The sequence below is a fragment of the Ambystoma mexicanum genome, chromosome 3q (genome assembly GCF_040938575.1).
Source record: "Ambystoma mexicanum isolate Mex_15411 chromosome 3q, UKY_AmexF1_1, whole genome shotgun sequence".
Taxonomy (NCBI): Eukaryota; Metazoa; Chordata; class Amphibia; order Caudata; family Ambystomatidae; genus Ambystoma; species Ambystoma mexicanum.
Genome location: NC_090926.1, coordinates 1082654244 through 1082679720, shown reverse-complemented (window position 1 = coordinate 1082679720; position 25477 = coordinate 1082654244). Strand labels below are relative to the sequence as shown.

The 25477-nt window shown below is 46.6% G+C and overlaps 1 protein-coding gene across 4 annotated transcripts in view; it reads right to left on the bottom strand.

Annotated features, from left to right (window-relative positions):
* The window catches only part of LOC138583273 (zinc finger protein 398-like), a 584509-nt gene that overhangs the window by 344057 nt on the left and 214975 nt on the right, over positions 1-25477 (bottom strand). For all 4 annotated transcript variants that reach the window (XM_069655367.1, XM_069655368.1, XM_069655369.1 and 1 more), the window contains one exon: positions 10024-10206. In XM_069655367.1, coding sequence (XP_069511468.1) covers positions 10024-10206 — 183 coding nt within the window. The remainder of the gene's footprint in view (positions 1-10023; positions 10207-25477) is intronic.

Here is a 25477-nt window from a genome sequence, read left to right as displayed (position 1 = left end):
TCAGATAGATTAGAAAAAAGTACCTTGAATCTATAAGGTTGTATTCCATTGGCAATAAAGGCTTTCAATCAAACACCTAAGACCCACCCTACTACTTCAGTTTTTCCTACTTCAGCCTTTCCCAGGGCTGCATAGCCTGTAATTGACAGAGGCCCTCATTACGACCCTGGCGGATTTCGCGGTGCTAAATGCACCGCGAAGCACGGCGGAAAGCCGTCGATAGCGCCATGGGGGTTGGCGGATTTACCACCCCATGCCGACCTTGGCGGAGCGGTAAATCCCCAATCCCCATTTTACCCTTCCCCATTCCCATTCTTGCCCCATAGGGTATAATGGGAGTGGGGAAGGAGTTAATTACGCCGCCGTAAAGTACGGCGGCGTAATTAACAATGAGGTCCCTTAGCGCCATGGTTTTCTCCGCCCGGTAAAACCAGGCGGAGAAAACCTCCATGGCGCTAAGGGAACTCGTAGTACGGCGGACGGGTCCGCCGCGATTAGCGCTGGTGGAAACCCACTCCGCCAGGGTCCTAATGAGGGCCAGAGTCTCCTTTTGACAAGATGGCTTTCTCACACACTCCCCCCCTCTGGGCCCTTACATACAGGAAGGGAATGATTACGTGACAAAAAGTCTGCCTGGGTCGACCCGGACGGTGAACTGTTTTGAGAAAGGTTGAAGAGAAAGAAGAGAAAGAAACCACCGTAGAACTCTAGGATTTGTGTCTTTATTCCGAGCCAACCACACCAAAGGAGCATGATCGGTCATTAGGTGAATTCTCTTCCTAACAAGTAATATCTAAGTGCCTCCATTGCCCACTTGACGACCAAACATTCTTTCTCAATAGTCGCATAGTTCAACTCATGGGGAAGGAGTTTCCTACTAATGAATAGAATTGGTCTCTCAGAGTCACCCTGGTTCTGATATAAAACTGCTCCAACGTTGGTTCCAGAGGCATCAGTATGTAAATAAAAAAGAAGCCGTATAAGCTGGACAACGAAGAACCGCTTCTTCTGTGAGAGCATTTTTAAGAGTTTTAAAATCTTTCTCTGTCTCATCATTTCGCCATTGCTTTTTAGGGGAAGCTGTCGCCCTTAGGAGATTAGTTAGAGGGGCTGCAATAGTTGAAAAATTTGGAATGAATCTTCTATAGTAGCCTACGAATCTAAGGAAAGCTCTGACATGTCTGGCATTCATAGGGAATTGTAAGCATTTTATTGCTGCTATTTTTTCGTTCTTGCGGTCTGATAACTCCCTGCCCTACAAAATACCCAAGGTATTTGGTGTGATAATTGGCAACAAACGTCTTCTTGGGATTTACATGAAGTCCTGCCTGTTGTAAGGCTTGAAGAATAGATTCCAAATGAGACAAATGTTCCTCCCAGGATTGGCTGAAGACAATAATATAGTCCAGGTATGCTCCAACGTACTGCTCATGGCCTTTTAAGAGTGAATTCATCAGTCTTTGGAAAGTAGCAGGGGCTCCATGCAAGCCAAATGGAAGTACATTGAAGTGATATAGACCGGAAGGGGTAGCAAAGGCCCTCTTTTCTCGATCTGGTGGATATAATGGGATCTGCCAGTAACCCTTTGTACTGGTAGTCTTTTATCTGTTTGTCGAATCCTATAAGTCAGGGGACCTAGTACTTCTTCTATTACATAAGGTCCCCACCAAGCTGCCAACATTTTATTCTCAGAAGTTGGGAGAAGGACTAACACTTGGTCTCCCTTTTTGAATATCCTTAACTGCGAGTTTCGATTGTAGTATTGTTCTTGTTTTCCAAATTTTCTCGAGCAATGGACTGTAACTTCTCTACTCTTTCTCTTAACTAATAAGCATACTCTGTAAGTGACACTTATTGTTTGGGTTGATCTTCCCAACTCTCTTTTAATATATCCAACAAAGTTCTCACTGGTCTGCCATACAAAAGTTCGAATGGGGAAAATCCTGTTGAGGACTGCAGGGTTTTTCCTGAGTGTAAGCAATATCCATGGTAACAGTCTGTCCCAATTCCTCTCTCCTGGTTCAGTGGTCTTCCTTAACATCTGTTTGATGGTTTGATTGTACCTCTCAACAATTCCGTCTGGATCCTCGATCCGTTACAATTTCTTTAGGTATCTCCACCCTGCTTATGAGAGGAATTAACACATCGCAAATTTGTTGTGCATTGGTGGATTTCAGAGGGAAAGCCTCAGGATATCTAGTGGCGTAGTCAACAATTACCAAGATGTACTTGTGTCCCCTAGATGAGGGATCTAGCAGACCTACAATATCAATACCAATCCTATTAAATGGTTCAAGAATTATTGGCATCGGTTGTAATGGCGCTTTTGGAATGTTCGCTCTGTTTTTCTTCTGACATTCTTCACATGAATGACAAAACATGGCAAGTTGGGCATAAATCCCCATCCAGAAGAATCTCGTCAAAATCTTCTGAATTATTTTGTCAGTTCCTAAGTGTCCTTCCCCAACTTGCACATGAGCCACCTCTAGCACGGCTTTATAATATTTACTGAGGACTAGTAACTGTCGAACAACCTTTCCGCTTACATCCTTCGTGATACGATATAATAGCCCCTTCTCTTTCACAAAATAAAGTTCCTTCCGAGATGTATTTTCTCTGGCAGCCATTCTAGCATGTTTCAATACGGGGTCTAATTCTTGAGCCATTCGAAAAATATCACCGCCTTCGTCTATTTCCCAGTCGACAGCAATAGGTAGTACATTTCTTTCTCCCCACTCTTTCTTTAACTTTCTTATGGTAGCTCTACTTTTCCTTTCTTTGACAACAGGGCTATGAATGTCTTGGTCGTGAGAAGGAGCACTTTCTAACCACTTGTCTTCAAGATTCTTTATTATTTGGGAAAAATTTGGCACATCTGACCCGATTAAAAGAGGCTCTAGCAATACAGGCATCACAGCGGCTCTAATCCCCATTTGCTCTCCAGCCACTTTTACCTTTATTTCTTTTGTAGGATAACTCTTTACATCTCCATGTACACATCCAATAGGGATTTTTTTTTTGGTCATATCCACTGTTTCACCTACCAGATCGGTCCTTACTACAGTCTGCAGACTCCCAGAATCAATCATGGCCCTGGTTGGTTTCCCATTGACCTCGGCCTCACAGGTGTATAGATAAGGTGACTTAGTGGAAGATATCACCTCTTGGTCGTCTCTCTCCTTTGGAACTTCAATCAATCCCACGTCCTGGCTTGGTGCCCCCATTCTCCACATTCGAAACACTGGATATCCTTAGGTGTTATACCAAGAGGATGAGAGCCGGTAGGACCTTCACTATTCGGCCTTTGTCTACTATTCTCCCATTCAGGCCTCCTAATTATTGAACCAGATCACCTTTGATTATTTGTTGGTCGGACTGCCGAATTTGAGGGAGTAGTGTTGGGTCTGGAGCTCCCGGTATAAGTGATCATCCTTCCTTGACCAGCCTTCTGGTAAACTGAAGCAATGTTGACGGCTTCCACTAAACTGGGTCTGTGATGTTGTCATACCCATCGTTGTATAGGTAAGGGAAGAGCCTCGATGAACTGTTCTAACCCAATCTTCTCAGCCATCTCTTGGGTTGTGGTTGTTGCTGTTTGCAACCATTTATCTCCAGGTTTCTTGACCCGATAGAAGAACTGCCGGGGGTGTTTCGTCAGATTGTGACTTCATTTCCCTGAATTATATTCTATAAGCCTCCTCATCATGTCTGAGGCGCTCTAGTACCACTCGTTTCATGTCAATATAATTTGTATCTCCTGTCGGGTTCGCTGCCTGGTATGCACTTTGCATCTCTGCTGTCATTAGGTGTGTGATGTAATGGCACCACCTATCTGTAGGTCACTGTGCATTTCTGGCCACTCGTTCAAAGTTCACGAAAAAATGGGCTGGGTCTTCTCCGGTGGAATATTTTTGGAGAACAGTGGCTGGGACTTGAGAATGCCTCTGCACATTCGTGGCCTCAATCAGAAGGGCCTGCTGGACCTGAAGAGCTTGCTGAAGAGCTTGACGATCGGCCTGTGCTTGTTGGCTTTGTAATTGCAAAGCTTGTTGCAAGAGGTGCTGATCCTCACTTAAAGTTTTGATTAAGGCCTCCATGGTGTTCACTCTTATCCCACCGCTGCCACCAAATGTCGTCAGTTCAGATTAAGGGATAAGAGTAAAACACTGATTCACAAATAAATTAACAACAAATAACTTTATTTAACTTTGGATTTCTCTTTTCCTCTTTTCATAAAGGATACGTGTTGCTTAAGATCAGGCAAAATACAGGAATACTGATGCTGTTCTCTTATTATAGGTAAGTACCAGGTTAAGTTCATAGGCTCAGAACAGAGTTCACTTTGTATCACAGTCCAGTTCTCATTAAGTTCCTCCTGTTTACCAGGATAGGTGAAGAGGAAAGGCTCTGGCTTCTTCTTCTTTATATTCTCTCATATGTCTCTCCTCCTTGTCTCACACTTCTTTAAGGTTATACTCTGAATAGACTGTCTGCTTGTTAACCCAGGTTTTTAGTTCGTGGTTTGCTTCTGACATTCCAAGTTATATCTCTGGATATCATCAGAAGTATGAACAGTTTGTTATGTTCTCATAGACTCTCGTCTTCTATGCTCTTCTTATCACGTGGGGCTTACACCCTGTTCCAGTAAGAACACCCCAGGTAACATACAGTTTCAGCACTCTCACACGAAGATTCACTGTCCAGTCACCATCAGAGTCGTAACATTGGGGAAGCCACAGCTCTGAGAGCGGATCAGTCCCTCTTTATGTGACAACCACGTCTGATTGGTTCATTCGAGTTTTGGCTTCCAGACCAGCAACAGAGTTAGTCCTTCCCTTTTTGGGCGTTACTTAGCTAGTCCTTCCCATTTTGGGCCTTACTTAGCTCCGATTGGATTTACGTCGGATCAGCTGCTTCACAGCAGGCAAGGCTCCTTCTATCAGCTGACGTAGCGTAGTCACCCCTCCCCTTCTGGGTGTTGTCTCCGCCTTGTTTATTTTTCCGAGAACTCAGCTGTCTCCTGTTTGCCAGCCGCTCTTCGGACGCCGATCAAAGTGCGTATATGGCTCCGTAACATTGATGGGATCGGCTTTTATAGTTTGAGCCGCTCCGTAGACGAAATTCTCCCCAATTTATCTTCGTCGCTCACGACAAACAATCACACTCATTACTTAATAACGGGCTAGCAAGCGCAACAGCGCAACATCTCCAATATTAAAATAAATGTACTTCTCATGTCTTAACTTCCCTAATACGCCCACTCATAACGGACGATTTCGTTTTCTTCCTCTTCCGTCTCCTGGCAAAGAACAGACATCAGATAGATTAGAAAAAAGTACCTTGACTCTATAAGGTTGTATTCCATTGGCAATAAAGGCTGTGAGACAGAATAAATTTATTGGCAATAAAGGCTGACAGAATTCTGTCACACAGGAGGTTTGGAGGTGTTCCACAATATGTGCCTAAGGTACAGGCCAAAGCGCTTGCATTTCAGCATACAGGGCATGAGACATAGGACTCTACTAGCGGTTTTGGCCCATAACGAGAATCTCGGCCGTGAACAATCTAGGGCTAAGGGTAATGTAAGGATGCCTCGCTACACTAAGGCCTTTTCAAAAAGAAGTAAGCAATGGGTGATCAAACCAGTCTATGAGGAAATGGAGTTCGACTTTGTCAAAAGCCTTATTGTTGCTGTATTAGAGAAGCACAGATATGGAATTTTGAACGTTTCTCTGCAGAGCACTGATACATTGCCACCCAACATTGCCACAGTTCCATGTCACCAAAAGGAGAGCTGGTTGTGAAATACAAATCCCGGTTTAAATAATTGTAATACGATTGTCTTTTTGTAAATAAATGTTATTGTACAGAGTGCATACAAAGTACGCTAACCCTAACCCCTACCTTCACTATCCTGGGTGCCGAACAACCTGGGTGTCATCTTTGAATTCTCTCTCTATTCACCTCATATTGTTGACACTGTCTATATGTGTATGTATATATTTTTGTTGATGTAACTAATTTTCACAATCTCTTCTAAATGCTGGGCACTGTTAACCGAGGGGAGGCTTGCGTATTGCAAATAATGTAACAAACAAACAATAAATCTCACTTTCAACTCAACTCCTCGGGTACTTTCCCTGACCTTCCCCAAAAAATTAAAAGTCTCAATAGTTATGGTTCTTTGGGGCTTCAAAGCTCGCAGACGAGGACAAAATTGGGGGCCTTAGAACGCGCCAAGCGAGCCGTTGCAGATGGGAGACAAGCCAGTTCGCATTTGCACATTGAGGCGCAATACATAGATGGATTCGAAACTTCAAGTTCTCACAGATGGCTTTACTACGGGATGTTGCAAAGAAAGAATGTATGCTCATTTCTAGTGAAGGTCAGCGGCTTTGATTTTCAGCTCGCGCCCTGAAGAGGCCCACAACTCGCACTGGCAGTACAAGGTTCTATTGTTTTTTGACCTTGAGAGACAGGGACCATGCCGAAAGAACTTCATTTGAAGGAGGGGTGGGGGATGCAATAACATAAGAGACGATAAGGCAGAAAATTCTGAAACTAGACCGAGTTTCATGTTAGTTCAGTATACGAAAAATCGTTGTCAAGAGCACCGTGGGATTTACGGGCTGCATTACGCAGAGACACAATGGAAATTGCAAATATAATGCAAGTAACTCTTTAGACGCTTTTATACCGGAATGAAGAATTAATGAATGGATGCATGAATAAATTAATGAATGAAGAGCTTTGAAAAGGTTTGTAGGATCGTCCTTGTAGCAGGCACATGGGCATGCAGGTCCACATTCCACATGCATGTAGACAAAAAGTCGTTTCTCATTGTGTACGAACCTCGATTTATTTCGTTAGTTTTCGCATTGATTTTAGAGCCGAACATACTCCATTGCACTATCCTTGAAAGCAAATAGTTTCAGCTCGGCCGTAATAAATAAAACAAATAATATTAATAAAGATCGGCTGGCGAGACTAATTATACATTTTATGTTTTCAAAACAGGTATATCCTTCCCTTTTGCCACTGCCACCAGTTTCAGACACCGGCAGATGGTTTTTTTTAACCGCCAACTGCAGCTTAATGTAAACAACTGCACAATCCTGATGATCTTATGGGACGATTGCCAAGGGCCCATATGCCCTTACGCGGTACTAGCGGCTAGAAGCAACATATCAACCTTAACGCTGGCCTAGTGCCTACTTGATGGAACAGCCTTGCGGTTCAACGTGCGACAAAAGTGCTTCAACACCCTGTGTACCATAAAGGAACAGCGTGTGACTAACGATAAACTTTTACGGATTTGCGGATAGAGATGCAAGAAAATAAATGACTTTCGGAGTTCATATGGCAATTGCTGAATACTCTATAAACATTTAATGTCAAATAAATTTACTTTACCAAATTTACCGTGTTCCTGTTTGATTTTAAAGTACAGTTTTATATTCCGAATTGTGGCGCGAGCTGATGTTGTGAGCTGATCTGTGTTGGTTTCCGGGTTCTGTGGAAAGTCGCGTAGAAGATGGCTGGGCGCGTTTGCCTACGCAGCACAGAAACATCACGGAGAGAGGCGGGGAATATGAATGTTTTGATAATGTCAGGCTGAGGTGCGGGGGATATGATTTAGTGCCGCAAAAGCAGGTCAGCCAGGGCGATGGGGGAAATGATAGGATTATCACAAAATGGCAGCTCCCTGATGTCTGTTTTCGCGTGCGTTTAATGGACGAAAACTCGGGTAAGGTCCATAGGAAATTTTTCTAAAATCGAGCGACTTAGGCTTAAAAACACCAGGCCGACCCGTAGGGGCAATAAAACATTTTGACCGAACCATTCCTTTAAGACCCACCCTACTACTTCAGTTTTTCCTACTTCAGCCCTTCCCAGCGCTGCATAGCCTGTAATTGATAGTCTCCTTTTGACAAGATGGCTTACTCATTTCCCGCTAATAGGTTGCAGCACAATTAACAGGGTTACCAGATCATGTGTGAGTGACGAAAATCAAAACAAAGGCTTCAAAATTAAAATGTGTGTAGTTTTACGCCCTCTGACAGTGGGAGAATGGTTATGGGTGCCCACGACTGCATCCCAAACATTGATAGAACATACCTGGTGCTAGGGAAGTTATGGCATGATTGGAGGAGTCAGAGAAGTGCCCCACTTCTCTCCGCTTGGCATTCACCTTGGACCTCTTTGTATCTGAACTATCTGGCATGAGTAGGTTTCATTCATGCTTAAGGTGGGCGTAGGCTGGGCAGGTGTGTAGAGAGGTCAGGTTTATAGAGATACATGCCTTAGAGAAAGGGTTAGCCATACCAAACGCTCAGTGTTTTTATATCTTCCATTGAAGAGTGTGTTGTCCCAGGAAAAGTGAATATTCAAGATTAACAAACCACTATTTGAGGAACCTTTGGATAATTCATTAAGAAAAAAAGGGACACATAGCTAAAATATATGCAGTGATTTTGGGAGGGAGGATTTCTTGTGGATTTGTATGTCTGACAGGGCATAGAACTCTTACACTTCCTTTCAATTTAAATCGAAAGGTATAATACTGTTGCATCACTGGCAGCTTCCTCCAGCGAGTCTGGCCAAAATATTTCTGAGCAAAAGCTGTTTATGCTGTAAATGCTCTACTTATTGGCATGTGTGGGGGTCATGCAGCTGGGTAAACTCTTAGATCTAAAGTCCTGTCCTTGATAAAGGAGTTAGATGGGATTGAAAAACCTTTAGTACCTTTATTGATACTGTTTTATTTGACATTACTAGGGACATTAGGGGAGGAGGGAATTCCCTACCGCACATAATGCACACATAATGCACCAAAGAGTCCTTAGCTCCCTAAAAAAAGAAGTGGGTGCAGAAGGTCTGAGAGCTATACTACTTGGAAAAGTTGATGAGCTGGGTAAATGAGCATCAATCTGTCATTCACATGGAATGGAGCACTTTCTTGAACAAGTATAGTCCCACTTGTTCGAGATCATTATTATCTGATTGCTTTAAGTGTAATACAAACTGAATAAAGTCTGCTGTCTAACTGCATTATGAGAAGGTGACAATTTTGGCTATGAATATTGTTGTTTACTATTTCTAACAACTGAACTGCAGTCTGAGTCTTCCCACACAAGTTGGATACAGGAATACATGAATTCATGAAAACTCAGCATGTCTTACAGGCCAGAACAATTTTATACATGGCTTTACCAACCAACCAGAGACATATGTAAACGGTGCGGACAAGCAAGGATGTTATTAAGCCTATGATGCAAATAGCCAAGAATAGCATGTCTGTTTCTATTTACTTCTATGTATACACCTCTAAAACATGGTTGGGGTTGGAAATGCAACACTATTAAGAAAGCAAATATGTTAAGCTTTTTACATTATAAATGTGTGGTGTATTAAAACAACAGAGAGAGGAGAGACAAATAATGTACAGTTAAACATATATGTAAGAGCACTGACAGGCATAGTACAGAGGACTGCTAATCCGGCACAAATATAAAAAAGAGAATTGTATATGAAATTGTGGTAGTGCTGGGAGGGATACCTTGTTCTGGAGTGGCAAATCTCTATTGAAATAGATTTTGGAAATGATATTCTGATGTTGTAGCTGTTATGCTAATTGTTTAACAGTAAGAGGGAATGTTGTTGGGATAGGTGGGGTGAATAGTGCCTGCTACTGGGGTAGCCGTAGTGAATTTTACTGTGACAGGTTAGAGGAGAAGTGATACCTCGTGTTGAAGTTGGTGAGAGAGACAAGTGAGTTACGCCGCTGATGCTTGTGATTTTGTGTTGGTAGTAGTCGGTCATGACGCCTGTTTATGGGGAGATGACTGTTATGCCCTGTTACTGGTAGTTTGAGGATGCCCATTTTGGGAGGTTGAAGGTTGAGGGATGCATGTTTTTGGAATGGGTGGTGCAAATGGTGCCTGTCAAAGGCAAAGCTTTCTGCAGTGTCAAATCAGTAGAGCAGGTACACGCTTTTATGAATCTGGTTTCATGCCCTCTTACCTTGACCCAGACCTGACTGGTGCTGGGCACCATGAAAATAAGCTTCTGAGGTTCCTACTGCTCCACCTCTCTGTCTGACAAATACTCTCTGGGGGCTGCCACTGACCATGCTGTGGATGCTTGGTGCTGGGTGATCCTGGGCCCGGTCATCCCTTTTTTGGCGACAGGACCCTTCTCTGACTCCTGTTGGGATACAAAAAAATAATCGATCAGTGTAAGCGAAGGATGCTACCTTGCTTCCTCAGGAGCCACTGATGGAGCCCTAACCTCCCACCCTTCCTCTGGCTTCTCCACCAAAGCTCAGCCTGCCAACCGGTAAATTAGCTTAAGAGCAAGAGGATGCTGTTGCAGGGATGGGCTGACTTGTCTGTTGCCTTCCGAGACTCCACGGCCAACCGGAAACTGAGAAGTATTGTTCCCTTTTTCCTCTCCCATGCCTGGGTCCCCTCTCTACACCAGGAAGAGCTCCATCAGCTGACACTACACAGGAAAAAATAAACATCAAGCCCTGCTCCGCAACCAATGCCCTGACTCATCAGACAAAACATATTGATGATCTCCATGCACACAGTGTAACATCTGTATGAACAGCTGACCCTGAGCAGGAAACACACTACACCCGTGAGACATCCATCTCATTTAAGAGCCTTTTTTCAGATACACAAACAATAGGTGTGGAGAGTATGCACTTTGTACCTTGTGTTTCGCACCTACATGTACTTGTGAATTTGTCACAGTGTTATGTTTGTAAAAATATCCTGCACAAAGAACACTCTGGAGCAGGATACAAAGAGGAATCCCACAGAAGTAGTGACAAGTTAAGTAATCTGACCTTGTCACAAGGTGATAGGAACTCCTCGCTGCCTGGGGTGGGAGACCTAACATGGTGGAAACCAGAGGCAGCCCTACCCCAGAAAAGGATAGTGGCAGTTGAGAGAGCCCCAATTCTTGTCCCCTCCTTAAGTACCTACTCATATATGTGTAGCACCAACTTGCATCACCCCATAACACTTCAAGAAAATGCTGGACAAGTTTTCTTTTTCTTTCCTAAAAGCAGCAGTGATACACCAGCAGGGCGGCAACCAATTATCACCCCACACTACTGGCCTAAGGTCATCTGAGAAGCAGAGTCAGTGAACGAGAAACCGAAGAGCTTATGTGACTGCTAAAGATTCCACAAACCACTCCCCAGCACCAGCGAACACAGTAACCCAACTACTGCACCAAACATACTTCTAGGACTTTATTTTACAGAGCAGCGTTTAATTAACAAACCTTTGCTTACCTTGAGGGTGACTGCACGGAGGCCCCCTAACACAAACCTAGACACTTTGCAATGTTAGACCACCACTGTTGAAGCACGGCATCCTTGCATGGATAAAAAGGGTGGAGTTTAACCCCTTATTTGTAAATACTACTGATCGTAACACCTCCTGGGCAGGAAAAACAGGGCCAGATTGGTCAGGGCCCCTAATCCAAGGGGATAAGGAGGGGGAGATAAGAGGAGCAGCAAGAAACAGGAAATTGCAGGTTGTTCAGGTGAGGTTAGAGGAGGAGGAGGTGACAGGCCAAGAGACCAGCAGGAAGTGGATTGGAGCATGGAGGCGAATCGGAATAAAGGTGAGGTATTGGTTGGTGAGAGCAAGTGGTACTGTATAGTGAGTGTGCATGCAAGGTGAGTGAGTGTGTTGGAAAGAGTACAGGGAATGAATGGAAGGTGTTTAAGAGAGTGAAAAGAGGGTAACTGGGAAGAAGGTGGAGTGAAGTGGTAGTAATGGTGTGAAGTAGTAGCAATGTGGAGGAGTGAGGCTCAGTGTGGGGAAGGGAGAAGTAATGGAGGAGTTGTAGTAGTGTTGAGTGGTAATAGTATGGTGGAGGGAGTAGTAGTGTGGAGGAGGGAGTAGTAGTATGGATGATGGAGTATCAACATCAAATGGTGGAGGCAGGTAGTAGGATGAGTGAGAGAAACATAAGAGGGGCAGAAGAAGAAGATGTAAGTAGAATGAGAGAAAGTAGGTGGGGTTGGAGGCAGGAGAGTATTTAAAGGAGAACAGCAGTCAGAGACAGGGAGAGGAGCATCAGCGTGAGAGGGAGGAGACCAAGTTGGGTAGGGTGTCTGAAAGGCACAACCCTATAATCACTTAAGCAACTAACACAATAGTGTAGGGCTAGCCTAAGAATTCCAGAAGGGAGCTTAGATACATAATGCAGTCACCTTTTGGGCATCACCATCAGCAAGCTATAAGTAGAAAGTAAGGCGAAACAATACGTGTATACTCACCCAGGGAGTAGGGACACCTTGGTGAGGGAGAACCTGGTGCATTTCAGATGATAAGAGTGAGGGACAGCCCTAGCAACTGCCTATGAAATCAATTAAAACCCTTGAACCTTCTCTGGAAGTTGGAGTGTTCTTTGAGCTATCTCTGACATAATAGAATTAGCATAGATACATTCAAAATCGTATTTACACAGATTTCAGAATATAACAATAGGCCTAAAAACAGAATACAGGTCTAAAGTTTAAACACATTACAGAAAGCAGATTACTGAAAGCAGTGTACACATATGGGATACATTACTCACCGTAATCGTATTTCTGATGCTTGTATCTGCTTAGATTCACATGCTGTGCATAGGCCGACATCTAGTGGAAGCTGCGGAGTATTACAGTTTGTTTTTCGAAACTCGAAAATGGGCGTCGACACAGGGCGTGCCAGTAATACTATCCCTAGTGTGACGTCCACTGTACCCAAGATCCCTCACGCGTCTAGGATCCTCAGATTGTATTTTTTCCTGACATGAGGTAGCATGAGGAGTAGCGTGAGTACAGATAGTCCAGGCAGATAGACAGAAAAGGTAAGACTACAAGCAATCATGCGCCTTCTCTCGGAGGGGAGGAAGGGTGGGTCGCATGTGAATCTAAGGAGATACAAGCATCAGAAATACGATTACGGTGAGTAATGTATCCCTTCTGAGGCTTGTGGAATCTGCTTAGATCACATGCTGTGCATAGATTAGCGAGCAGTACCAGAAGAAGGAGGTGGGATGTGAGAAGGGTCATGAGCAAATAAGTGTCTTAGAACCGCTTGTCCCACTTGTGTATCTGCCTTGGAATGGGTGTCAATGCAGTAATGCTGAGTAAAAGTGTGAATAGAGCTCCAAGTAGCTGCTTTGAAAATGGTGACAAGGGGTACATTTGCAATGAAAGCCAGAGTGGCCCCAATGCCTCTAGTAGAGTGGGCCCTTGGCGTAAAAGGCAGAGTCTTTTCAGAGAGTGAGTAACACAGCTGGATACAGTTAATAATCCACTTCGAGATGGCACCTTTAGAGACGCGATCTCCCTCTCTGCCTGTAGCTACGTAGACAAACAGTTGATCTGTTTTCCTTAGCGGTCTGGTTTTATTTACATAGTAGAGGACCGCCCTACGCACATCTAGGGTGTGTAGTTTCACCTCAGCCGAGCTTTGCGGGTTCTGGAAGAAAGCCGGAAGCTCGATGGACTGCTTTACATGGAATTTTGATATAAATTTAGGCGAGAACCTAGGGTGTGTGCGTAAAACCAGTTTGTCTTTATGGATAGTAAAGAAGGGATCCTGCACTGACAGAGCCTGAATTTCACTGACCCTTCTTATAGAAGTAATAGCTACTAAGAAGGCCGTTTTATAAGTCAGGTGTTTGAGACTGCTTTTATGCATGGGTTCGAAAGGGGGGCCCATGAGCTTGGCTAGCACCACATTAAGGTCCCACCCTGGTGGTGGGTTTGAAATAGGAGGGTGAAGTCTCTTTACTCCTTCCATGAAGGCTTTAACTACTGGTACTTTCCACCACAAAACCTTGCTATGGGAAGTGGTGTAAGCCGAGAGGGCTGCCAGGTGTACTTTCAGTGAGTTAAAAACCAATCCTGCATCTAGCAGGTGGAGCATGTATGTAACAATAGTGGAAGGAGTGCAATCAACTGGGTTGATTTGTCTACTCTGGCACCAGATAACAAACCTCTTCCACTTGTCAAAGTAACAGTGCCTTGTGTTTGGTTTCCTAGATTCCTTTAGGATGTCCATACACCTCTGTGGTAAATTGAGGTGTCCAAACTCTATGACCTCAGGAGCCATGCTGCCAGGTTCATTGAGTTGGGTTGCTGGTGCACTGTTTGACCTTGGTGCTGGGACAGTAGATTGTACCAGGCTGGAAGTTTGATGGGCTCGCACACCGCCATCCTGCGTAGGTGTGGGAACCACGGTTGTCTTGCCCACATGGGAGCAACTAGGACGAGCGTCATCGACTCCCTGTTCATCTTGTTCACCACCTTCCTGATGAGAGGAGTTGGTGGAAAAGCGTACGCAAACATCCCTGACCAGTTCATCCACAGGGCGTTCCCCTGGGAGTCTGGTTGGGGGAACCTCGATGCAAATCCTGGGCATTGCTGTTTTCGCTTGTGGCGAATAAGTCTATAGTGGGGAAACCCCACTGAGCGAAGGGATCTTCTACGACCTCTCTCTGAAGAACCCATTCGTGTTCCTCTGGGAGGGAGTCTCTGCTCAGAGCATCCGCTAGGGAATTGAGCTCCCCTGGAACATGTTGTGATGACAGGAAGATGTTCCGTCTGAATGCCCATCTCCAGATTTTCTGGGCAAGCTTGGACAGATTTGGCGATCGAGTCCCTCCTTGCTTGTTCAGGTAGAACATGGCTGTAGTGCTGTCCGTCCGGATTTGCACTGACAGGTTTAGTAGGTGGGGTTCAAACGCCTGAAGCGCTCTGAATACTGCCAGAAGCTCTAGCAGGTTGATGTGGTTCTTGGCCACTGAGTGAGACCAGAGACCCTGAGCTGTGTGGTGGAGATGGTGAGCTCCCCACCCCGTCAGACATGCGTCGGTAGTGACTACTGCCTGTACTTCGGGATCGTAAAAGGGTTTCCCTTGTGCGAGGTTCTCTCTTGTCCACCAGTGAAGGCTTTTTACCAGTGTTGGCGAAACGACCACTAGATCGTCCCACTGACCACTTGCCTGAGACCACTGTTTCGCCAACCATTCTTGCATGGGACGCATGCGCAGGCGCGCGTGGGGGACCAGGTAAATGCATGACGCCATCATGCCCAGTAAACGCATTGCTTTGCGTACCGTTATTTGTTGACCGGACTGATAATGGGGAATTTGCAGTAGTATATTCCGAATTCTTTCTTCTGAAGGAAAGGTCAACCCCTCCTGGGTATCTAGGATTGCTCCTAGGAATTGTTTTGAGGTGCTTGGCACCAGGCTTGACTTCTTCTCGTTGATTGAGAAGCCTAACTCGTGGAGGAGGTTGATAGTCCTTTGAATATTTGTCCTGCAAATTCCTGGGGTTTCCCCCGTTATGAGCCAGTCGTCCAGATAAGGGTACACTGGGATTGCCTCCCTGCGTAGGTGTGCAGCTGCCACCGCCAGTACCTTGGTGAATACCCTTGGTGCAGAAGCTATCCCGAAGGGCAGTACCTTTGAATTGGTAGTGCCGACTGTCCACCTTGAAGCGCAAGTACTTTCTGTGCGCTGGGAACATGGAAATATGAAAATAAGCATCTTTCATATCCAAAGTTGCCATGTAATCCCCCTTTCTTAGGAGGGGGATTACCTCTAGTAGCGTGGTCATACGAAATTTTTGGGGCTTGACATACTTGTTGGCAGGCCGTAAGTCCAATACTGGGCGCATTATCAAGTCTTTCTTTGGCACAAGGAAGTAAGTTGAATAAATACCCTTGTTTACCTGGTGTCCCGGGACGAGTTCTATCGCGTCCTTTTGTAGAAGAAAGGCGATCTCCTCGAGGAGAATCTTCTGATGTTCTAAGGAGTGTACTCTTTGTCGTGGAGGATGGTTCTGGGGATGCTGCAGTAGCTCTATACAATATCCCGTGGATACTGTTGACAGCACCCATCTGTCTGATGTGATCCCTTCCCAAGCCTGGGTGAAGTTCGAAATGCATCCCCCTATTGGGGTTGCGTGAGAAGGGACCCTGAACTGAGCGTCACTGCTTTGGTGGAGGCGTGCCGCCTCCCTTGCTGGGGCTGCCTCTGCCTTTACCACGACCTCTCCTATTACCCCTGCCGTAACCCTGGGTAGACTGTTGGTTGTTGTTCCACTGTGTACCCTGCCCCTGGGAATAGTTAGATCCTCTCTGGGAATTTTGGCCGCGTGGGCGACGAAAATTACTATTCCCTCTCTGGTTCGGGGGTTTATTGGTTAACTGACCAAGGGATTTGAGTGTCTCGTATTCGTCCTTGGCATTTTTCAGTGCGTCTTCGACCGCCTTACCAAACAACAGATCGGCTTCCACCGGTTTTGTCTAACAATGATGCCTGTGTTTCTGCCTTAAAACCAGACTGCCGTAACCACGCATGTCTCTTGATAACAGTACCTTCTGCTATCAATCTGCCTGCGTTGTACGCGGCGTCGAAGGTTGCTTTCAAAATGCAACCAGACAAGGCTCTACCCTCTGCGGAAATCCAAGCTAATTGGCCCTTTAACGGTTCAGGAGCAGAGGCTATGAGAGCCGCGACTTCTTCCCACTGATGGCAGTTATAGCTGGCCAACAGGGTGGTGGAGTTAGCAATCCTTGCTTGATAGGCGGACGTTGAGGCTACTTTTCTGCCGAAACCGTATAGTTTTTTGCTCTCCTTGTCGGGAGGAGCTTCTGACGAAGACAAGGGTGTCCCAGCCCTCTTACGAGTGTTGGTGACAACTAGGGAGTCTGGCTTCAGATGTCCTCTTATATAGAGAGGGTCAGACTGAGCTGCCCTGAAAAGTTTTTCAACCCTGGGATTGACTGCTCTGGTGAGGTTTGGGTTCACCAGGGACGGATCTATTCTCCGCTGAATGGATTTAAGGATAGGGATGGTCTGGGCAACAGGCCTCCTTTCTCCCACTAACTCTTCTGCGAAGTCCCTTTCCTCCTGTACACCGTGGGTGTCAATGTGGAAATGTTCTGCTGCGTGAGCGAGAACCTCATTTAGGAGGGGTTGGTTATCGACCTGGGAGTCGGTAACCGGGGCTTCGTTCTCTACCGGGGAATCTACTCTGTATGTTTCCGGGTCATCCTCTTCTTCTTCGTGGTCCTCCCTCGGCAAGCAGAGATTGCACGTGGCGTGCCTGTCGACCCAAGGGTATTTGCGATTGCACTTGGGGCAGAATTGAAAAGGGGTACCCTCCATACGCACCTTGAGGCAGCGGCTGTTAAGTGTAGGAAATGTATAAGGTGTACCTATATACAAAGAGTGTAGAGTATGTACCACCCCCCACTCTCCCTACTTGCAGGGCCGAGGCCAGCGGCCTACCAGGCCAGCAGCCTTCCGAGGCCCAAATCCGTCGTGCAGCAGCCGACGGTCGATTTCTTCTCCAGCCGGCGTCGAGTTGTCGAAGTTCGACGCTGGGGTGGGGAAGGATGTCAATAGATAATTATTTTTAAATTTTTAGCAAAAGTATGGCTAAGGGCAGGGGACTCCGCAAAATGCTTCCGACCAGTATGGCGGAAAAAAACAATCTGAGGATCCTAGACGCGTGAGGGATCTTGGGTACAGTGGACGTCACACTAGGGATAGTATTACTGGCACGCCCTGTGTCGACGCCCATTTTCGAGTTTCGAAAAACAAACTGTAATACTCCGCAGCTTCCACTAGATGTCGGCCTATGCACAGCATGTGATCTAAGCAGATTCCACAAGCCTCAGAAATATATATACAACTGTAGCTCAGACAAGCTGTACAGCTGTAAATATCCACATAATTAGTTTTCCAGAACTATTTTTGAAAGAATCTTATGAAATTTGTGAAAGCTACAATGAAGGTCAGCCCCAGGCATTTCACCTTTTTAGTTTGGGCTATTAGGTGTTGCGACACCTATGACATGCATTATTTACCGTAATAGCATTTCTGATGATTGTATCTGCTTAGATTCACATGCTGTGGATATGGTCCGACATCCAGTGGTAACCGCAGAGTATTGCATCTTGTCTTTCGGGGACCGAAAGGGGACATCGGCATAGGCATGTCTGTAACACTATCCCTATCGTGACGTGTGTAGTACCCAAAATCCCTCACGCACCGAGGTCCCTCCGATTGTATTTTTTCTGCCATGAGGGAGCCCAAGGCTAACGTGAGTGAGTACATAAAGAGAGAAAGTAGTAATGAGTCTATGTTCCTTCTACCCCGAGCAGGGCGGTATGGTGGGCGCATGTGAATCTAAGCAGATACAATCATCAGAAATGCTATTACGGTAAGTAATGCATGTCTTATGATGCTTGTTAATCTGCTTAGAATCACATGCTGTGCATAGACTAGTGAGAAGTACCCGGAGTTGGAGGTGGGTTGTGAGAAGGAACAGTAGAGAAAAGATGTCTTAGTACTGCTTGTCCCACCTGAGAATCAGACCTAGAATGAGTGTCTAGGCAATAGCGTTTTGTAAAGGTGTGTACAGAACTCCAGGTTGCCGCTTTGCAAATGGACTCAAGAGGAACATTTGCAATGAATGCTATGGATGCCCCAGTGCCTCGAGTAGAATGTGCTCTAGGCTTGAAGGGCAGTTCTCTCTTCGCAAGAGTGTAACATAGTGTGATGCATTTGCCAATCCACCTTGAGATAGCTGATTTAGAGACAGGTCCCCTTATCTACCAGCTACCACTGAAACGAAGAATTGTTTAGGCTTTCTTAGTGGTTTATTTTTCTCCAGGTAAAACATGACTGTTCTACGCACGTCTAGTGTGTGAAGGATTCTTTCGGCCATGTTAGTAGGGTTCTGGAAGAAAGTGGGTAGTTCGATTGACTGGTTCACGTGGAACTTCGAAATAAATTTAGGAGCAAACCTGGGATGTGTGCGCAGAACTACCTTATCCTTGTAAATTGTAACAAAGGGGTCTAAAACAGAAAGAGCCTGTAGTTCGCTAACCCTTCTGATAGAAGTGATAGCCACTAGAAAGGCTGTTTTATAAGTCAGGTCTTTCAGACTTGTTTTATGCATAGCCTCGAAGGGAACTCCCATGAGCCTGGTTAAAACCACATTCAGATCCCATCCAGGGGCTGGATGAGAGATTGGAGGATAAATCCTCTTAACTCCTTCAATAAAGGTTTTAATTACCGGTACCTTCCACCATGATTCCTTTTGCTGTGATGTGGTGTAGGCTGACAAAGCAGCCAGATGAACCTTTAGGGAATTAAAGACTAACCCAGAGTCCAACAGGTGGGTTAGATACAACACAATGTGTGAGGGTGAGCAATCGATAGGATTGACACTTTTGGAATTGCACCAGATGACGAAACGTTTCCACTTACTAGCATAGCAATAACGTGTATTAGGTTTCCTTGCTTCCCAGAGTATGTCAATGCACCTCTGAGGGAGTTGCAGGTGTCCAAACTCTATGATCTCAGGAGCCAGGCTACTAAATTCAGGGTTTGGGGGCACGGGTGCAGGGTCTCCCCTCTGTCCTGAGACAACATGTTGTACGGGCAGGGCAGCTTGACTGGTGGGGAGAGGGACATTTCCATCAGGTGAGCGAACCAGGGTTGGCGGGCCCACATGGGGGCCACTAGTATCATGGTAACTGGTTCTGGTGCATCGTGTGCACTATCTTGTTGAGAAGGGGAGTCGGGAGAAAAGCGTAGACAAATTTTCCCCACACAAGTTATCCAGAGACCGTTCCCCTTGGACCGGTTCCGGGGGTACCTGGAGGCGTAGTCTAGGCATTGGCCGTTCTCCTGAGTGGCAAACAGGTCGATCTCTGGGAATCCCCATTCTGCAATGACGCTGGATACAATGTCTTCGTGCAGCCGCCATTCGTACTCTTCTGGCAGAGGAAAATCTCTGCTGAGTACATCTGCTAGAAGATTGAGTTCCCCTGGAACATGTTGGGATAACAAAAACATCCTGTGTTTGAGAGCCCATCTCCAAAAGTTTTGGGACAGCTTGGATAGCCCTGGAGAGTGAGTGCCCCCCTGTTTGTTCAGGTAATACATTGCTGTAGTGCTGTCGGTTAAGATCAGCACCGTCTTCCCTTGCAGTTGTACCAAAAAGGCTTTCAATGCTTTGAACACTGCTAATAGCTCCAGTAAGTTTATATGATTGGACGCTACTTGAGGGGACCACACTCCGTGTGCTGTCTGCTGAAGCAGGTGAGCCCCCCATCCCGTGAGAGATGCGTCTGTCGTGAGAGTGGCTTCCACTGCAGGGGTGGTGAAGGTTTTCCCCTTCAGGAGGTTTTCCCTCGACCACCACTGCAGAGAGAGAAAGAGGGCTGGCGAGACAACTACTAGATCTTCCCATTGTCTGCTGGCCTGACACCACTGGCTGTTGAGCCGCTCTTGCATGGGACGCATGCGCAGCCGCGCTTGGGGAACCAAGTATATACATGACGCCATCGTCCCTAGCAACCGCATGGCTTTGCGAACCGTCACCTCTCGACTGGCTACATATTGAGGAATCTGAGAGAGCATGTTCTGGACCCTCTCGCTGGAGGGGAAGACAAGACCGTCTTCCGTCCGAATTAGTGCACCCAGAAATTGTTTTACTTGGCTGGGGACTAGGCTGGACTTCTTTTCGTTGATTGAAAAGCCCAGGCTGAAGAGGAGATCAACTGTTTTTTGGGTGTTCGAAAAACAAGCTCCGAACGAGTCCCCCGTAATAAGCCAGTCGTCGAGGTAAGGGTAAACTGCAACTGATAGTCTGCGCAGGTGTGCTGCTGCCACTGCCAGCACTTTGGTAAACACCCTTGGCGCTGAGGCGATGCCGAAGAGGAGTACTTTGAACTGGTAGCGTTTGTCCTGACTCATGAACCTAAGGTATTTTCTGTGCGCTGGCAACATTGAAATATGAAAGTATGCATCTTTCATATCGAACGTTGCCATGAAGTCCCCCCGTTTCAGCAATGGGATCACTTCTTGTAGTGTTACCATGCGAAACATCTTGGGCTTTATGAACTTGTTTTCTGGGTGCAGATCTAGAACAGGGCGCATGCTGAGATCCTTTCGGGGTACAAGGAAGTAAACTGAATTAATACCCTTGTTTACCTGAAGAATAGGGACGGCTTCTGTGGCGGCCTTTCCCAGCAGTGCTTCCACCTCTTGAATCAGGATGTTTAGATGGTCCTGTGAAAGGTGCCGTGAGCGTGGTGGTCTGAACTGTGGAGGTCAGGAGAATTCCACGCAGTAACCGTGGGCGACCGTCTTTAAGACCCACTGGTCGGATGTTATTCCCTCCCATGCCCTTGAGGAAAGATGTTAATCGCCCCACGACCGGGGAGGCATGGGAGGGGACCTGGATTTGGTGGTCATTTCTGACCCGAGGCTGTGGCTCCTCTGGGATTGGGGCCTCTGCCTCTACCTTTGCCACCTTTCTGACCCCTTGAGAGATAGTAAGGGGGTCTTCCAGATGTTTGGTTATTGTTGAAGTTGCCCGTGCCGTAATTGTTTTGACCGGTACGAGCTTGTCCTCGAAAGGAACGCTGAGAGTTATTACCCCTCTGGGAAGAGGGTTTTTGTGTAATTTGCTGCAGAGATTTCAAGGTCTCATGCTGCTTCTTGGCTGTCTCCAAAGCTTCATCAACTGCTTTCCCAAAGAGGTTTGACTCTTCGATGGGCATATTAATGAGGGAGGCCTGAGTTTCAGGTCCAAATCCCAATGTACGCAGCCATGCGTGTCTCTTCAGAAGAGTCCCTTGTGCAAGGGATTTGCCCGATGTTTCTGCAGTATCTAAAATGTTTTTGGCCACATTTTGGTTAACCAGTTTTCCTTCCGCAACAATGGTGAGAAGCTTGGTCCTGGCCGGTTCCGGGACCTCTTGAAGGCCTTCTTGGAGCAGGTTCCATTGGGCATCGGCATAGCTTGCCAATAACGTAGTGTTATTAGCAACCCGAATGGTATACGCCGCCGCTGACGTGACACGTTTGCCTAGGGCATACAATCTTTTAGACTCCTTGTCCGGAGGTGATTCTCCAGTGGCCAGGGGGTACCCCTGCCCTCTTACGAGTAGTGGTGACCACTAGTGAGTCCGGGATGGCATGCCCCTTGCTATATAGAGGGTCGGAAGGAGAAGGCCGAAATAGTTTTTCGACTCTCGGGTTCACGGCCCTTGTCTGGGCAGGTGTGACTAAAGATGGAGCAATCCGCCTTTTAACCGAGTTAAGGAGGGGAATGGATTGACTTGCCAGATGTTTTTCCATAATAATGTCTTCGACAAAATCCTGCTCAGGCAAAGACTCTTGTGTTGCAATTTTGAAGAACTCTGCTGCCTTTTTCAACATGGTGTTGAAAGCTATTTGGTCATCCACAGGGGAGGCCTGGCGAGCCGGAGTGGAAGGGGGAGAATCGACGCACAAATTTGATTTATTGATTGATTGATTGATTGATTGATTGATTGATTTATAGAGCGCTTTTATCAGAGTCCTGATCTTGATGTGACCAAGGATCCTGTCCTTCCTGCTGGGTTTTCTCCCAGTTCTCCGTCATCTCCTGTTAATCTTCTTCATAATTTTCGAGAAAAGAGGATTCCTCTTCTTCAGTATAGATGTCCCTGTATGTGTCCATGTGGGCCACGTCTTCCTGTTGGAAAACCTGAGGCTGAACATCTTGTATTTGAAGGTTAAGGTCTACCCGAGCCTTTTTTCGGCAGAGACTGGTCAGCACAACTAATAATCTGCTCCAGCCGATCCATACATCCCTCGAACTTTTCGGTAGTCCATTTCGAGGACCTAAAAGGGCCTAGTTGGGGAGAAGCAACATTCTCCGCCCTTTGGCGTGGAGAGGAACTTCTCAGGGTGTCTGAGAGAGGCTCTTGACTATCCACGTAAGAGTCATCCGAATCACGGGCCAAGTCCGCCGAAAATGTTTCCGCGGCTTGGCCCATAACTTTCTGCGGGACCGGGATAAGGCCCACCGCCGCTGGATTCCTACTGATGCTTTTCCGGATAGTAACCGAATCGTCGCAAGACAAAGCCTACGGTAATGTAACGGTAGCCGAAAAGCCGTCCGCGGCGCCAGAAGGCCCAGCGGTCGGAGTGGCGGGTAGAGGCCTAGTCGTAACGTTCGGGCCTATTGAGGCCTTGGAAATCGGCGAAGTTTCAGACTCCAAAACTTCAGCGCGTGTAGATTGGGGAGTAGCGCTCCTATCAATATTCGTTTGCCCCGTCGTCATGTGCTGTTGCGGATGAGGGGAAGGCCTTGGATCCACACGATCCGAGGGAACCGGCGAAATTTTCGACTGACCCGTTGGCGTTTTCGCCTTTTTCGACGAAGGCGTCGAAGACGGCGTAGGGGTTGTGTGTTTAGTGCGATGTTTATGTACGCCCTTGTCGCCAGGTGTAGTCCTATAGCAAGACCAGAGTCGAGCCTGGAAGGGTCGGGGACTGGCGTGGCGGACCTAGAAGTGTCCACCTCAAGGTCTATAACATCCGCATTGGACGTTTGGTCATCCGAAGTACCCCCGTCACTTTCGGCTGGTGTTGCGGTAGGGGAGGAAGGCTCCACGCGTGACATGCCGTACGCGGCCCACCGCTTTACACGGCGATCCTTACGTGTTTTAGGCTTAAGGTGTTTGTACGCCGAACACCGCTTTTCGTCGTGCTCTAGGGGGAGACAGGCGTTACACGTCCTGTGCTCGTCCTTCCAAGGATATCTGACCCTACACTTAGGGCAGAATCTAAAAGGAGTCCTTTCGATAGCAAAAGGGAAGGATGACCAGACCAAAAGAGAAAGAAGTGGAAAGGAGGAAAGACATAATAACAATATGGCCACCCCGAAACCCACTCTCCCTACTGTATAGGTCGGCCAGAGGGCCCGACCACGTGGAAATCCGGCCACCGGATCTTAGGCGCCGAGACCACAGCCGTAGACGATTCCTCCGTAGTCTTCGTCGAAGATGTTCTTATTAGGCGAAGTGACTTAACGGAGCATAAACCAAATCTTCGGTAAGATAAACAATGTCGCTAGTAAGAGCTCCGCTGTAGGGCGACCAGTTATCTGGGCGGAAAAAAACAATCTGAGGGACCTCGGCGCGTGAGGGATTTTGGGTACTACACACGTCATGATAGGGATAGTGTTACAGACACGCCTATGCCGACGTCCACTTTCGGTCCCCGAAAGACAAGATGCAATACTCAGCGGTTACAACTGGATGTCGGACCATATGCACATCATGTGAGTCTAAGCAGATTAACAAGCATCAGAAATGTTGAAAATTTGCATTGGAGTACAGATAGGGAGGAACAGGGGTGGACTGGGAACCAAAAGAGGCCCTGCCTTGAATGACATATAAGAAGGGACACACAGTCTGTAGGTGTTGTTTGGTTATGCGCTGTAAGGGTGCAGGAGGAGGAGACTGGCACACAGATGGCATGCTTGCTGGCATAAACTCTTTTTAGTAAAAATAAGGAGGAAACATATTCCTCCCTAACATAAGGAGGGGATTCCCTGCCTCAACTAAGGAACTAAGGAATCTGACAGAAGTAAATTAAAAGTATCCAAATGTGTCAAATTGCCAACTTCTATCTCTCACACTTGTAACTAATACTGAAGAGGTAAAGGATCTTCTTGGTCCGGACAATGTTTTATAGTTTCAATTGCAGGTGGGAGCTTCACCTGCAAGAATGACTCCCTTCTCCAGGTCTGAGTTCCTTTCCAAGATACAAAACAAAGTTCTGGTGTTGTTAAGTTCTCAAATCAAAAAGGTAATGGTCCAACTCAAACATCATTCCTTATAGTCCATAGTTAACTCCACTATTGGGTCCCTGGAGAATGGCTCCCTTCTCCAGGTATCTTGTTCTCGATGCTTTCACAGTACCCAGGAATGACTTCCTTTTCTGGGCCTTCCTTGGCTTTGCTTCACGGTCCACACGATCAGGGGGTATGGCTTCCTTGTGCTGACCTCTCTGGGCGTCGCGGTACACAACACCAGGAAGTATGGCTTCCATCCCCTGGTCTCTTTCAGGCTCTTTGTCATAGTTCACGTAGGCCGGGGGATTGACTTCATTCCCCAGGCCCTTCTCAGGCTCTTTATCAAAGTTTACAGATGCTGGGGATTGACTCCCTTCTCCAGGCCCTCCTCAAGCTTCCCCGGGCTTTGGTGTATCAAGGAAATGTCTCCCTTCTCTTGGTACTGTATTCCCATAGTTCTACTCCACCAGGGTGTATGAGTATTGTACGATCGGACCGAAAAAAAAAGGTCAGACCGTACAATACGACCGAAAAATGCTACCACCAAAGGTTCGAACACCAAAAGTACTGTGTGGTATAGTGAGCGGGGTGTTGCGGGGGATACCCCCCTGTAGGAAAATAAAACAGAAAAAAGAACAAAAACGGAGGCTGCAGGGGTGTCCCCCGCAACACCCCGCTCACTATACTTTACAGTATAGTGTGCTGGGGTTGGGCGGGACACCCCTGCAGCCCCCATAGTATGTAAGTGTGTACGCATGAGAAAGGTTCAAACCTTTGGTAGTTCGCACCTTTCTC